The sequence below is a fragment of the Chelonoidis abingdonii genome, chromosome 3 (assembly GCF_003597395.2).
Source record: "Chelonoidis abingdonii isolate Lonesome George chromosome 3, CheloAbing_2.0, whole genome shotgun sequence".
In the NCBI taxonomy this organism is placed as follows: Eukaryota; Metazoa; Chordata; order Testudines; family Testudinidae; genus Chelonoidis; species Chelonoidis abingdonii.
In genome coordinates this window covers 144,212,793-144,228,956 of record NC_133771.1, presented here as the reverse complement: position 1 = coordinate 144,228,956, position 16,164 = coordinate 144,212,793, and the positions used below count along the sequence as shown (strand labels likewise).

At 37.5% G+C, this 16,164-nt stretch overlaps 1 protein-coding gene across 4 annotated transcripts in view; it reads left to right on the top strand.

The window, feature by feature from the left end:
* The window catches only part of RGS7 (regulator of G protein signaling 7), a 446,471-nt gene that overhangs the window by 213,674 nt on the left and 216,633 nt on the right, over window positions 1-16,164 (top strand). For all 4 annotated transcript variants that reach the window (XM_075064188.1, XM_075064190.1, XM_075064187.1 and 1 more), the window contains exon 3: window positions 8,824-8,920. In XM_075064188.1, the coding sequence (XP_074920289.1) occupies window positions 8,824-8,920 (97 nt within the window). The remainder of the gene's footprint in view (window positions 1-8,823; window positions 8,921-16,164) is intronic.

Below are 16,164 nucleotides of genomic sequence, written 5' to 3'. Positions count from 1 at the left end.
TCCTTTTGAGGCAGGCTTGGTTTTCTCTATCACAGTCTATAAAACTCCATGCAGATTTACAGTGTGCAAAACTGAGAAATTTTTCAAACACAAACCATCTTAAAGAATCAGTGGAGTCGCTTGCATGCGAATAAGTTTTTGAAAAGAAAATAATTCATATAGTGCTCTAAGAAAATGATGGTACAGTGTTATATATTATCCATAATTTATTACTTCATCAGTGCCCATACTGTGCAAGCCTTAGACTTAGATTTGTAAATGAAACCTTAATTTAACTAAAGTGTTGAATTTTGGAAATATATCTTCTTTGAATGGGCCAGTAAATATAATGCTGTTACAGTGGATTAACTAAATATAGAACTCTATAAATACTGTACACATGTTGTGAGTAGAAAAAATGTTTTTCATATGCATTGTGTTTTCCTATGTGCAGAGTCTATTAATCCACAAATCATTGGTGAGGCCAGATTTGCAAGGGTATTTAGGTGCCTAAAAATGCAGATAGGCACCAAGTGAGATTTTTAAAAGTACCCAAGTGAGTTAGACATCTAACCAACACTGACCTCACAAAACAACTTGTGGAACAGGTGGTGGTACCTTTCTTTCCATATCTTATGAGATGTAGCCTGGGTGGGAGACCCATGTTCAAATTTACTCTATACAAATAATCATTGGAGTAGGGACTTGAACTTGGTTCCTCTACCTCCCAGGTAGTCAGTGGGCTATTCGCTGTTCTGTGGTAGAAGCCCTTTTTTGAAAAATCTTTTCCCCTTCTTCCATTTTTTTGTGAAGAATTATGAAATTCTGGATGTGGAATTAAACAAATTTCAAAACCTTAACATTTTTGCAAAACAGAACTCATGTTACCCACCATTAGGACTGGCTGGAAAACTGCCCCTCCTCTCTGAATCCATACTATGACTCCAGTTTGTAAAGGGGATGGTATGATGAAATTAACTACAATGGCATGTGGCCCATCTGCAGCTTCTAGTAGCAAATATCTGCAACAGCCAGAGATGGGACGCTAACTGGGAGGGCTCAGAGTTACTACAGAGAATTCTTTCCCTGGTATCTGGTTGCCATATCTGGAGACAGGAAGGAATTTTCCCCCAGGTCAGATTGGCATAGACCCTGGGGATTTTTCACCTTCCTCTGCAGCATGGGACACTGGTCACTTGCTGGTTTAAAAACTAGAGTGAATGGTGGATCCTCTATAACCTGAAGTCTTTAAATCATGATTTGAGCACTTCAGTAACTCCACCAAAGGTTATGGGCCTGCTACAGAAGGGTGACATTCTGTGGCCTGCACTGTGCAAAGGTCAGACTACACCTCTACCTCGATATAACGCTGTCCTTGGGAGCCAAAACAATCTTACCGCATTATAGGTGAAACCATGTTGTATTGAACTTGCTTTGATCCACTGGAGTGTGCAGCCCTGCCCCCTGGAGCACTGCTTTACCGTGTTATATCCAAATTCATGTCATATTGGATGGCATTATAGGGAGGTAGCGGTGTATATGATCACAGTGGTCCCTTCTGGCCTTAAAATCTATGAGCTTATGAAGCTTATGAAATAACAGCCTATTTTTCATTTAATCAGTGAGGCTTCTACCTGACAATATTTCTTGGATGCTGTAGATTCGGAGTTTGTGAGATTTCTTCCTCTGGCCGCTTTTCCTCATAGAGCTATTGGTGTAGTAAGGGGACTAGAATTTGGAAATTTGTCCACCAGTTGAAATTCTACAAAAGACACACAGCTATACCTGAGAATTTCAGAAGAATTGATTATCTACAGAAATTCTTCAAAATGGCCATTAGGATTGGAATAAAAAAGATGTCTTTCGTGCTTCATTACTAGGGCTGGCTGGGAATTTTCTGAGGAAATGGCAGTTTGTTGAAACTGAAACTGGTTGTAGGAAAGGGTCTGTTATGACGTGCCTCCTGTTTTGAAAAAAAAATTGGAAAAAAAGTTGAAATTGGTGGACCATCCCAATTTGACACTATTTTTAAAATTAAAAGTTTCACTTTTGCTTTGGAATACCTTTTATTCAGAAATTTTAGCTAATTTATGCTAAAATATTTTTAAAAAGAGAAAGAAAGGGCTGGAAATTATCCATACAAAATGCTTTTATTGTCTTGACCTGAATTTTCTTGCAGATTATCAGTTAATGAAAATCTTCAAAATTTTTACTTTGCATCCGGATTCAGGCTGGGAAAAGTTTTCAAAATCTCAATAATTCTCATGGGACACCCATTCTACCATATTGTTGGCATAATTTTCTCTCCAAGTCTAATTTTGATAAGAACAATAAAAAACAAACTCTTCCAGGAGTTCAACTTGAGTCAAGCATCTAGTACATTCTAATTACATATATTTTCCTCAGTGTCAACTTAAAAATGGCTTTCTTAGTTCTAGCTATAACAACTTTCGTGTGTCACTTGCAGTGAACTGGATATAAGTCCCTATGTATTTAAATCTACAGTTTTTATTTCAAGCAAAAAACTGGTCTAGTTGAAAACCTACAATCCCTAATCACTCAAGATAATGAGTGTTTTGACGTACTACTAAGTGCAGGATTTCAGTAGAAATGCACTTCTATACAACTCTCATTCAAAGGTCTCAAAGCAGTATGCAAGCATTAAAAGTTAAACTAACCCTTTGAATTAGGTGGAGGAAACATTCCCTGCTAGAATGTATCTGTTTTTGTTTTTGTTTTACAGTTCACAACACAGCAGTTAGAGCAGGAAGTGAGCTACACTATATTCAGTGGAAACTGTAGAGGATGTTTAGAAAGATACACCAGTAGAGTTATCTGAATTTTTTTCCAGGATGCCAGGCCTAACACCTTTTTTCTTAGGAAAGAGTTATGATATCTTGATAAATGCTTGGTTTTACATCTCATCCAAAATGGAACACAGTGCCATGCAGATGCACACATTGGCTCAGCATCAGTAATCACTAGGATGGAAGAGAGTAACCTACTGAATGGTCATTGCCCCATTCTACTCCACTTTCAATACGTGTTCCTGAAAGATTTTTCATCCAAACATTGCATCAGCTCCGGTCTTCTTTGTCAGATCTGATGGGATCACAGCACACCTCGATATGATTAAAGACCGAAACTCTTATTTTAAGGATGTCTTTTGGTTTAAAATTATAAGTACTCTATTTCTCCATCTTGCTACTTTAACACTTAGAGGTTAATCATTTCCATGAGAGTTCAGAGACTGTGCTTTCATCTCATCCTTCCCCCAAAGAGTATGAAAAAGACATCTATTAAATTCTATCACAGCAGACAAGTAATTTCATCTATTTTAATCTTGAAAGCATACAAATTGCTCAAGCCCTTTCTCCCAGAGAACTTTGTAATTTTGGTAAAATTATGAATGACTCTTCTTGCTGTACAGTAGTGAATACTACATTTGAACTATTGATAACCAGACTGATTTTGAATATTCTGTGTAGTCTTTTCATTGGAGGCTCAGGGATTTGAATATTTCTGTTGCTTAGTAAGACAGAAGGGGTAGACATGCAGTGGAGAAAGGCACCCTTTTACGGTGTAGACACTGTAAACTGAGTCTCTTCCCTGATTACCAAGGTCAAAATCTCCTACTAGTGTAGTTTCTTTTAGGGTTAAAGATGCTGTTTCCTGTTCCTTGAAAGAGGTCTGATGTTTATGTCAGTAAGATATGTAAGAAGAGACTAGATGGTGTATTGCAGTGTTTTCCAAACTTGGGATGCTGCTTGTTTAGGGATGCCCCTGGCAGGCCGGGCTGATTTGTTTACCTGCCATGTCCGCAGGTCCGGCTGATCGTGGCTCCCACTGGCCACGGTTCACTGCTCCAGGCCAATGGGGGCTGCTGGAAGTGGCACAGGCTGAGGGACGTACTGGCCACCACTTCCAGCAGCTCCACTGGCCCTGGAGCAGCGAATTGCGGCCAATGGGAGCTGCGATTGGCCAAACCTCAGGCGCGGCAGGTAAACAAACCAGCCCAGTCCGCCGGGGGCTTTCCCTGAACAAGCAGTGTCCCTAAGTTCAGGAAACACTGGTGTATTGCATTATACTCCCACTCTACTTCTATGTGCTCGGTATAGAGTTGGGCAATTTTTTTTTCCTGAACAAATAACTTATCACCAAAAAATGCAGTTTCTGGTCAACCTAAAGTATGAACTTTACCTGAATTCCCCAGATAGTTCATAACAAATAAATTTTCAGGCTAGATTCACAAAAAATTTAGGTGGCATTCTCTAAACAGCTTGATGAGGAGGTGATGGCAGCACCCCCTGTCTCTTCCATAGCTGATACTTAAGGTATTCACCCAGGATATTGGGAAGACAGATTTGACTGTCTGCTTTGGACTGGGAGCTTGAACTTGATCTCCCACATCATAAATGAGAGTCCCTAGCCACCAGGCTATAGAAGCTCTCTCTTGCTGATCTAATGATTATACAGGTATTTTTATAAAGTGGAACATCTTAAACAGGATAGCTTGAGACCCAAGAATATACTCTAGCCTCATGGTTAGGGCACTTCCCCAGGAGAAGACAGATCCTGGGTTTCAAGTTCCTGCTCCCAGGCAGGGATTCAAACTTGCATGTCCTACATCTCAATAAGTGCCCTAACCTTTAGGCCAGGGGTCAGCAACCTTTCAGAAGTGGTGTGCTGAGTCTTCATTTATTCACTCTGATTTAAGGTTTCATGTGCCAGTAATACATTTTAACCTTTGTAGAAGGTCTCTTTCTCTAAGTCTAATATATAACTAAACTATCGTATGTAAAGTAAATAAAGTTTTTAAAATGTTTAAGAAGCTTAATTAAAAATTAAATTAAAATGCAGAGCCTCCGAACTGGGTGCCAGGACGGCAGTATGAGTACCACTGAAAATCAGCTCACATGCCACCTTCGCCACGCATGCCATAGGTTGCCTACCGTTGCTTTAGGCTATCTGTTATAAGAGAAAGGGGGAAACTGCACTCCAACTATCTTGTCTCTGTTTTTCTGAACGTAGACCTTTATTTTCTTGCTTTTTATAATTATTATTTAAAGGGGTTAAAATACTCAGAATCTAAATGTTTTGTTTAATGCAAAAACTTTCCCAATTCTCCAAAAAATCCTAACCATTTTAGTTTCAACTCAGGGTGAACGTGTGTGTGTGTGTGTGTGTGTGTGTGTGCACTTGTGACTGCCAGTGAACTGAAATATCATTTATTCATATAGCTCTACACAGTACAAATAAAAGGTTGCTATTGCTTCCTTAATGTAAGCATGGTTGGGTCCCTGTACGTCCATGTCCATTCATCTTCTGTAGTGGCCTCCCCTTGTCTCAACCCTCGCACTCTCCATCTTTTTATAAATTCATAAAGAGGAAAATGGGAAGGAGACAAAATACAATATGTACTGTCACCCTCACTGACATTTAATGCTGTTGGAAACCAAACCAAAACACTATATACATTTGATCTTGTAATAGTTATTATAAAAGATTTTTAAAAGTTCTTTTGGAAGTTGAAAAGCCTCAAGTATGAGTGTGGCCATTAGTGTGTAGATAGATTTTGCTTCAAATATGGGAACCAAGTTTGCATCCCCTACACAGAAAAAACTTTGACTGATCTCTGGGACTTTTGCCTGAATATGGAGTGCTGCTTTTGGACCTATTGCCCTCAAATATAGATTTCCAAGTTGGGAGATGGAAACAAGGGGCAGACAGATAACAATATGTTCATAGATACATGGTGTGAATTGCCCTTTTCCAAATTGCTGGATATTTCCTCCCTTACATGTAATGTGACTAGAGATTTCAATGTTATCTTGTCTGCCATTCCATCTTACCATGATAAATATTTACTGCATTGAGCACCATACCTCTGGAAAGGTTCCAGGACCAATCTAAGGACCCATCACCCCAGCTTTTGTTGTTTGTTTTTTTAGTTTTTTTTTTTTTAAATAAAGGTTACGATTAATAAATCCCAGTGCATTGTCAAAGCGAGTCTGGTTTAAACAGATAAGCAGATAATAAAGGAATAGCAAGAAGCTAGTACACAGGCAAGGCAAAGCAGCTTATACTTCACTTTTGACCATCAAGTCAGGTGACTGAGCAGCAAACTGTGACACATCAGGAAGACAGGCTGCTATGTCAAACCGCAGCTTGTGTTTCCCAGATTAGACTCCTCAGTCAAAATTAGAAGAGAATTTCTTTTTATCTCCCTAATTAAGCTGTTCTGTCCTTTGTATTGTTTGAGTCAATGCTGATGACTAACTGAGGAGAAAAGCCTTGAGGACTGTTTCCCAAATATAATTAAATGAGGACATAATGTTTTGCAATGGAAGAGATTATACATTTGCTGAATTTAAAACAGGCAAAACAGAAAAAAAAAAGAATTGTACACACTGGGAATTTAGCTATGTACTGAGATGTATTGAAGTAGATGTTTTGGAGACATAAATTGAAGCATTTTCTTCTACTTTTCATTCTCTTGAGATCTTATGTATAATATTGTACAGTGATTGTCTTAAAAAATCCATTGTTTGTGCTGTTTTTGTGAGATGAGACAAGTTAGGCTTTCTAATCCAGCTAAGCACATGCAAGAAATCCCAGCTCTGTTGTAACTAATTAGGAGGCAGGTGTTCTGTTTCAGAACATCCAAACTCACTTAAACTATAATCAATGCATACTGATTAAGCCAGTGAGTCCACAATGCTGATATTTAGAGCTTCAGAAAGGGGATCTTCATTTCTGAACTTGAAGTGTAACAACACATCGCAGAGTCCTCTGAGGCAGATTCAGTAGAACCATCCTAGGGCCAAATTCTGCTCTAGTTGTCCTAGTTACTTCACCCATGGTCGAAAATAGATCTTTAATCTGAAATGAAAATCTTATGCTAAAGCTGATAGACTTTTTTTTTTTCCATTCAGGATTGCCATTAAGGTTAACAGCAACCTTCCCATTAACTTCAATAGAGGCAGGGTCTTCTTTATTCTTTAGATAGTAAATGCAGGGCCAGATTCCAATAGTCAGGTGACTTGTCACACTATTTCAGTTTCCTTAGTCAGTTCTTAATATCCAATTTTTGTTTCCAGAATGTGTATCCAAAGACCAGGCATTGACTTCATTTACTCTCCATAAATATAATGAACATCTCCTTTCTTTGGAGCTACATTTTGAGTAACCTGTAGTTGTAAGCATTATTTTTAGTCTTCCACATCTTACTATGCACTTAACTTACAATGCATATCTTGTGTGTGAACATATGTTTGCCTATACCAGTGTTTCTCAAACTGGGGTCGCCGCTTGTGTAGGGAAAGCCCCTGACGGGCTGGGCCGGTTTGTTTACCTGCCATGTCCTCAGGTCTGGCCAATCGCGGCTCCCACTGGCCACAGTTCACCACTGAAGGCCAATAGGAACTGCTGGAAGCGGCACAGGCCGAGGGACTTACTGTCCGCCGCTTCCAGCAGCTCCCATTGGCTTGCAGCGGCAAACCGTGGCCAATGGGAGCTGCGATCGGCTGGACCTGTGGACGGGGCAGGTAAACAAACTGGCCCAGCCTGCCAGGGACTTTCCCTACACAAACCCCAGTTTGAGAAACACTGACCTATACAGCTGGACCCGTGTGCTCTTAATGGAGTTGTCTGTATATAATCCACGTGCGTTTGCAGAAATGTGTCTCCAAGTATTCTCGGTAATCAAAAATTGTAAAATGTACTTTAACATAGAATCCAAGCTCCATGGAAAATCCTTGGTTCTCTATTACTAATGACAATGAAGGAATGTACGGGGTAAAATCATTATTTCATTATGTATATTTTAAAATATATACAGAGAGAATTTATCTAACTTGTGTTTTATTATTAAAGTCTACTATATATCAGGATAAAGTTTGGGATATCTTATTCCATATATAACATATCCACTAATCAGCCTGTCAGGACTTTGGCCATGATTCCTTAATAAAAAGGCTTGCTCATGCTTTCATTTGTAGCCAACAGAAGTTTGGTTTTGGCTTGAATTAGAACAAGTGCAGGCCCAGTTGGCTTGTAAAATCTAGTCAGGCATAAATTAGCTAATACAATAAAAGTACCCAAAATAATAATACAAAAGGGCTGAAGACTTTTCTTGGCCAGCCAGCTACCAGGAGAACAACCTGCATTTCTGGCTGTACTGTCTCAGTGGAAGGCAAATCCCACCATGAACATTTGTCCTTTCTTTCTCTTCGTCTCAAGAGAGATGTGGGAATATAGGCTGCTATTGACTTAAAAGCTTCATTTTAGTTTCAAATAGCCTTTTTGATACAGTCCTCAATCACCAAAAAGACTGCATGGGTCTTTTCGTGCGAGGAAATGAGCACTCATAACTTCCATTTAAATCGAGGCTTGCGGCTTTTGAATAGAGGAAAATACAGCATCTAAACTACCTATGAATGAGACTATTACAGACGCCATTCTGGAATCTTTTGGGAGAGGGGGGAGTTTAGATAGCTGCTTTAGACACTCTAAAAGCTACTGTTTTCTTTTATATTGGGTAACATTAATAGAATGTGAGACTCTGTCTCTAATGAAGATTTGTAATCTCTTCAGAATGAAATCTTCCTGCTATGCCTCAGCATTCCTCTTGCAAGTATTCTTGGAGCACAAACTCTCATTGCATTAATGCTGTTCTTAAATAAAGAATTTGTGGTTTTTTATCCTCTTCAAATAAAAAACAAAATTATTAGGGAAAAAACTCAAAGATAGCAGGCCCTCATTTCTGGGAGGCTGAATTAAGGTTTTCAGAGAATAGTTTTCTGCTAAGAAATAATGCTGTTTTTATTTTTTCTTTATATTCAGATGGAAGACATCATAGCACGCATGCAGGATGAGAAAAATGGGATTCCTATTCGTACAGTCAAAAGTTTTCTTTCCAAGATTCCCAGTGTCTTTTCTGGTAAGATTCAAATTGAATTTCATACTGTTTAAAGCACTATTGGTGCAAAGGGGTTCTTGGTCATCAATCATGTACTTAACATGAATATTCTAAGAAATCCACATTGTCATCTGATCTGGGAAAGAATTGGCTATGTTGTGAATCCACTGAAAACTGGATTTCTTGGGAAAAGGGTATGCTTCTGCTATGCGTTGCAAGGAATTTACTCAAAGACTTTTCCAGATAGTCCAGTAAATTAAGCAATTGCAATACTAGATTTTCTGCAGAAAGGCAATTACAGGTAGGTGGCAATATTTTTAATGCACCATATCTTCATTTCAAGCTAATTTGTAAATCTGTTTTCAGGCTATAGGTGCACTGAGTTTGGTTGTCTATGTCGTCTAATATCTTAACATAAGAACTGCCATATCAGCAGCATCAAAGAAAGGTGAATCTTCCATCCCACAATGCCATGTGTGTGTTGTAGTACCATAAATGAAATTTTTTTACTGACTCCCACATAAAATCAACTTATGATCAGAAGCATGAGGGTTCCTGTCCCTTGTTTCAGTCTAGTAGTGCAACTGCAAATGTATTTGTCTTATTTGTTCATATATGTAGTCAATATCATTATTTACATTTTTTAAAAGATATTAACTATTTGTACCTTGTAGATATTTATCACTACATTGCTGACACCAATTTGCATTTATCAGTTTCTGCCCAACATTGGTTGAATTCTGGAAAAAACAAAGATGTTGAGGCTAGGACTGAGCTGTATCATAAAAGCTTTCACAGCATCTGCCCGCTTCATAGCTGGTCCTAATGAATGTTGTTAGCTTCTCTCTTTCATAAGTGCAAAAATCCACTCCATTTTTTTTTAATCGACTGGCAAAATCCTTTTCATTTTCTTTGTTTCTATTCATTCTGTCAAATGACTGTAGAATTCCTTTGAAGTAGATCTTGGTGTCAAACCTATACTTCAGATACACTGTAAAATGGGTAATAACTGCATAGGTTCTTCACTCACAGTGCTTCTGGTGTTCTAGAGTTGTTTTGCACAGGTGTTGCATAACTTTGCAGAGCGCAAGCTGAGGAGAATTGGGCCCAGAGTCTTCTTTTGCACAATCCGCTAAAACTAAGCACCATTGTATTTTAGTAGGCAAATATTTATTTAATAAATATGTTTTAACTTTGGGAATGGGTAGGGTATTTAAATATTTCATATACTTAATGGAATAAATTCAGTTTTCACAGTAAAATTGACATGCAATATGATGGGTTCTCTTTCTAGTTGTCCTATTTATAATTGGACAGCAAGTGGCTTAGTTAATGTTACTATGGGAACCTTCATTCTGAATGTGTGAGTTAAAGTAAAAAAGTCCATTTATACCACAGTATACTTGCTCTGAATGTCCCTGAATAAGAGATTTGACTGTATGTGAAATGAAGAATTATCCTAAAATGATTTTTATATTATCATACTTGAATAAGACAATTTATCATGCATTCAACATTTTAAAGTACAGCGTATGGCTGTTTAGTTCTCTAAAGGAAAGATGATCGTAAAACTATATTTTGACCCACACAGAATGCAAAAATTAGGATTTTGCCATAAAATCCTGATTACCATTTTGGATTTTCTAAAATCCATGCATCAGGTTTGCACAGCAACACTTACCCACATTCTCACGCTGCATAGGTTTCTGCAAAGCAACATACTGAGAAGCTTGCAAACCTCTCAAACTGGTCTGTGACACTTCTCTAAAAGAAGAAATGAAAAATTGTTACTACAAAGAAGATTTCACAGCTTTTTTTGGAGCCTTTAAATAATCTTGTAAACTTCAGTATGTATTGAAGCGTGAGTGTTTAAAGAGGCTGTACAAATGGAAAACAAATTCTGGAATACAGTCCAGAATGATGGTCACAATATAATGGAGGGAGCTTTTGCAACTGACTTATTATAAAGACAAGCTAGATCTGTTGGTCTACCACAGTTAGGCCCCATAAGTGCAAGCACTTACACCCATGTTTAACTTTATTCACAAGAGCATTCCCATTGAAGCCCATTAAACTACTCACGTATATAAAGTTAAGCAAGTGCAATCTTTTTTGCAGGATTAAGTCCTTAAATGAAAGCTTTACAGTTATGCAATTAAAATGCAAGAGTGAGTTTTTCATTTTAATTTACTTGTATTACATATTACTGATTATGACAACACAAAGTGAAATATTACTTTAAATAGCATTCTCTTTTATTTAGAATGATGTCAAATGATTGCTTATACTCACTTAATGTTTTTAAAAGCATTACAGTTTAACAAAATTTCAAATCAAGAATTGTATCTGCATTTGATTTTTATATGGAATGTTGTGATGGTAGCTTGTCATTTTTGTATAGGCATTCCTGTAAGATTTTTACAAATACAACATCTGTGCTACTAAATATCTCAAATGAAGGGCACATCTTAATTTATAATCATTACAAATGGCTGCAATAATAAAACATCAAATGTGGGATTATATCATCATGTGCACTTTGCACAAAAGGACAATTAGCCAACTTTACATTCGTGTGCTCATACAGAACAATCACATAGTGTGTGGTTGGGGGAGGGGACTGACATCAAATCATTGTGTGTTTATGAACAAAACCATTGTTTTTGTTCCATAATTTTTGGTCTTTTTTTTTTTAAGTGCAGATTTGTTAAATTATCTCTCAGGATCTATTTTCAAACAGATTTTTCAAATAATTTGAAAACAAAGAATGGGAAAGTACAGAATATACATGCATGCATTTACATTCAATGTGGTATTATATACTTAAGGGTCAAATTCATGTGTGGTATAACATTATTGAAGTCAGTGGAGTTAAACCACAGCTGAATTTGGGCCATGGATTCCAAAGTATTTAATCCCATTATTTTCTAGTTTTGTGAAAAAATCTATTCCTGGGCTAAAACCTTGTGTGCCAAGATTCAGTCCAAGAATATTTAACACCAGATTATAAACTTCTGAAAACAGAACTATATAATAGCAATGCTGGCTATGGTATAGTTCAGTGGCTTGAGCATTGAGCCGTTATACCAAGGGTTGTGAGTTCAATCCTTGAAGGGGCCGTTTAGATTTCAGGGCAAAAATTTGTCTGGGGGTTGGTCCTCCCTTGAGTAGGGGATTGGACTCTTGAGGTTTCTTCTAACCCTGATGTTCTATGATCTACACATAACATTTATTAACATTAATCAGAAGATACACACAAGTTCTTCTACATCAAGATGAAACTGTACTTATTATGCAAATAACTACAGTTAACAATTTAATACGTTACAAAGTCTGTGAGAGAAATGATTGGGCAAATTATGCATATTTGTATCCAAACACTGAAGAGGAATAAAAGCATTCTAAAAATAGCATACTTGGCAAATTCCTACTGGGATCCGGGCTGAAAGAATTACAGGAAGTTTGCCTCAGGACATTGCGCACTCTTAACATTTTACTCATGCTACCCACTAACCATTAGTGGTCACATTATGCTGATCTGCCAAATGATTGTGGTGCATTTTGATAGCCTTGTGAGAAACAGAGAGGTGAAAATCACACACCTAAAAAATGCACCTTATGTATTGTACTGTGATCCTGTCACATCTCATGCTAAGTGGGGTCAGACTAGTACTTGAGTGTAAGGCCAAGACGCTGCAGTAAGTGGTGTTTGTGGTCATTAAACATTCTACGGCACCTCTAGCAAGAGCAGTGATCCTGGCCAGCTTCCAACTTGGGTAATTGCTGTTTATTCTATCTAATTATCTCTCTTATTTCCACTGGATGTTACTTTTCTTTCTCTATCTTAAAATGTTAGTGTGCTGTTAAAAAATTGCCTAGTGAGGTTGCTGAAGGTAGTTTTTATAGTATTATATATTGATATTGTTAAATGTACATAGCTTTCTGGGTGTGAGGATAAAAAAATACAGATATTTTATACTCTCTGCAAGAAGAGGCTGTTTTTATTTTAACTAATTATTTCCAGTCTTCTTTCTTCTTCTTCAAATATATGGCAGTTTTTCCATATGTATTTTATAGACCTCTTCTAAGATGTATTTCTCTGTACCAGATAAGACAATCATTCAAGATTATTTTCCACATTACTTGAGAACCAGGTAATTTTTTGATGAGATGTTCTGCCTCTAGTAGCAGCTCTGGAATGATAGTGTTTTTCTCAGAAACATGAGAACAGGGTAAAATCTGTCTTTCAGGCAAAGTCCACACTTCTCAAGTGCTAGATTGTCTTTGAAATCAATGGGGTTTTTTCTGCTCATGTTTGAAAGAAAAAAATGGAACTGCTCTTTCAGTGATTACATGGATTGGTCCATGTGCTCTGCAGCAAATTGGGCCAAAGTTCTGAAGCAAGATCTCCCTGGGTTCTCTGGAACTACTTTATGGAATTCTGCAGCAAAATGGAAATTCTGCAGCAGGAGCAACCAAATGTTAAGAATAAAGGTTAATAATGCACTAAATGTGAAAATGAGCAGTACAAAAAGGATAGAATCCTTTGTGTCATTCTGGATTTCCAATGCATTTATTGTTTGCTGTCCCCAGAATCTTAAACTGTAATTTGCTGCTAAAATGTAGAAACAGTTCAGAAAATGCTTCCCTTAAAGTTGTGCATCATTACTTTTCTCTGTCCTCTTCTAGCTCCTTGATGATGATGTTTATTTGTATTGTGGTAGTGTCTAGATGTCACAGCCCAGTTATGCTAAACTTGAAACAAATCTATAACGGTAAGATGTCCCCTGTTCCAAAAAGTTTTCAATCTAAGGTCTTGGCTACATGACAAAGGTGTGATCATGAATGAATTCAATTAAAATGGTTCAGTCCCCCTGGGTAGACTCTTATTTTGATTTAAAACAGACTTATTTCTGTTTAGTTTAAGAATTGGGAATTGGATTAAGCTAAACTGAAATAAGTGATTCTTAAACTGAAATAAGAGCAAGCATCCATACAGGGATTTTGCACCACTTTAACTTGATAGTTTTAAATTGAACAGCCATAACTATCTCATGTAGAAAAGGCCTAAGTAAGTGATTTAAATTAAAATTATAGGATTATTTATTCTCAACTTTTTTTCTCTTCATCGCTTTCCTTCCCTATTCTCTGACTGATTCTACCTACTTCCTGCTCTTGTTTAGTTGCTGTTCTTGTTTTCCTTTCCACATACCTGCCTTATCTCTCACTCCTAGTTCTAGTTTTCCAAATGTTTCATCTCTTCCTCTAGTCATCATCTCACAACTTTCTCCCTCTTTCCCATTTTCCTCTCTGCCTGCTCCCCTATTTCTAGGTTTTGTCCTTAGTTTTCTATCACTTCTCTTCATCCGCCCTTTTAATATTATGTCCTATAACAAATTTCCCTTTGCACCTTTATTTCTCTCCTCAGCCTTCTGCTAATTTCTCTCTCTCCTTTTTATTCTGAACACTTGCTAATTCACCTAAACACCTACATGTAACACACACATTTGCCTGTTTCCTTGCTCCTGTAATCACACATGTACACATGGAAATGTACACACATCCCTCTGATGTGCCAAGAAGATACCGCTTGCTTCAGCACTGCTCTCCTGAGCTACCTCTAGAATGGGAAATCTGGCTGTTTGAAGTGGAGAGGCGGAGTTGCTAGGACGAAAATAGTCCTCTTTTGTGTTCAGGGTCTGAAAACTGTTAGTTCTCAATCAAGCTGCATATCGGGGTTTGGACAATTAATTGAAAATTAAGCTATAGCTGAAATATGGCTGCTACTTCTGTGAAGTAAACCCAAGATAGCAGCCATAAACTCTGTCTGGAAATCCTACACATCTACCACGCTTAAACTGATAATTCAGGGCATCTAGTATAATATGGCATATCTCCATACAAGTTCCTCTGTAGAGTCTGTTACTGGGCTCAGAAAAGAGTAATGCATACCTTGACTAATGTTGTTCTTTCTGCTAACAATTATTTTATAATGTTTTTAAACTAAGAGAAGTTTTTGACAGGCTTGGTTGCACTCTCTGCCAATGCATTGTTTGTGTCTCAACTGAAATCTCTACATTGCAGTTGAATTGCAAGCTCTTTGTGGCAGAGACTCAATCATGCTAATATTTTCAATAGCTCCCAGCATGCTGTTGTAGGTTTGTACATAATTATCCAAGATGGTGACTGAGGATGATTCCCCGAAGCCTCTTTTGAAGCTTTGAGTGCTTGGTCTTCAATTCTAAAATTCAATTTAACCATTTCTAAGGGTCCAAATAAGCTTTTGTTCTTGACAGTGAAGCTCAAAATCACAGAGCCTGAATGTTTAGATGGCACAAATCTAAAATAGTGACTGGTAGCTGGTGTGCTGTGATATACAGCCTGCTGTGGTCCTGCTCTGCACTTAAAGTAAAGTCAAAATAATCTTATTAACCTGTTTTCATTTGTAGCATCAATTTGTGTAGGTACATAATGCAGCAAAACATAGAGATCTGAGTGGTTGCTGTGTCTTTTTACCTTAACATTTTGATGAAAGAAAGTCTTGCAAGGGGTAAGGAAAAAGAAGGGGCTTGGCATTAGTCTCCTTAGATTTAATATGCCTTGTGAGAATGAAGCTGCCAATCTAGCTGCCTCTTAATCATCTCCACAATCAACAAAGCTAATCACACCAAAAATTCTAGGTGTATTTTCAGCTAACGTTGATTGGAATATCAGAAATTGATAGGAGATGGGTGATTTGCATAACACAGGGTTCATCTCCAGGGCTGTGAATGAATAAAAACTTGTTTGAAATAAATGTAGGAAATATGACACATAAATCATAGCGATTATAAAGAGCACTGAGATCATTTTTGTTTTAAGCAAAGGCACACAACAAGCAAATGGAATAGTCTTGCTGTTCAGATCTGGATTTGGGCAAAAAGAAGCATTCATACTTTGCAGGTGATGCAGTGCAGTAATTGGTTTTCTTTTGGCAATATTCATGTTGAAGGCTTCATATATCATCATAAGATGGCATATTTGTTTAAGACAGATATAGTGTTGTGGTGGTGCCATGCAGCCTTTATGGAAAACTGCTGTATACATTTATGGAGATCTAAAATATATAATGCTCAAATACTATTGGTGATGAATGTGATAAATCATAAAAATGGAGGTAAGTAGTAAAACATACATGCTATGCTGTACATTGAGTTGAATCTGTGTTAGTACGGTATCTAGTAGAAAAAGGTGCTGCCGTTCCAGGACTGTGGCTCATAGGTCCT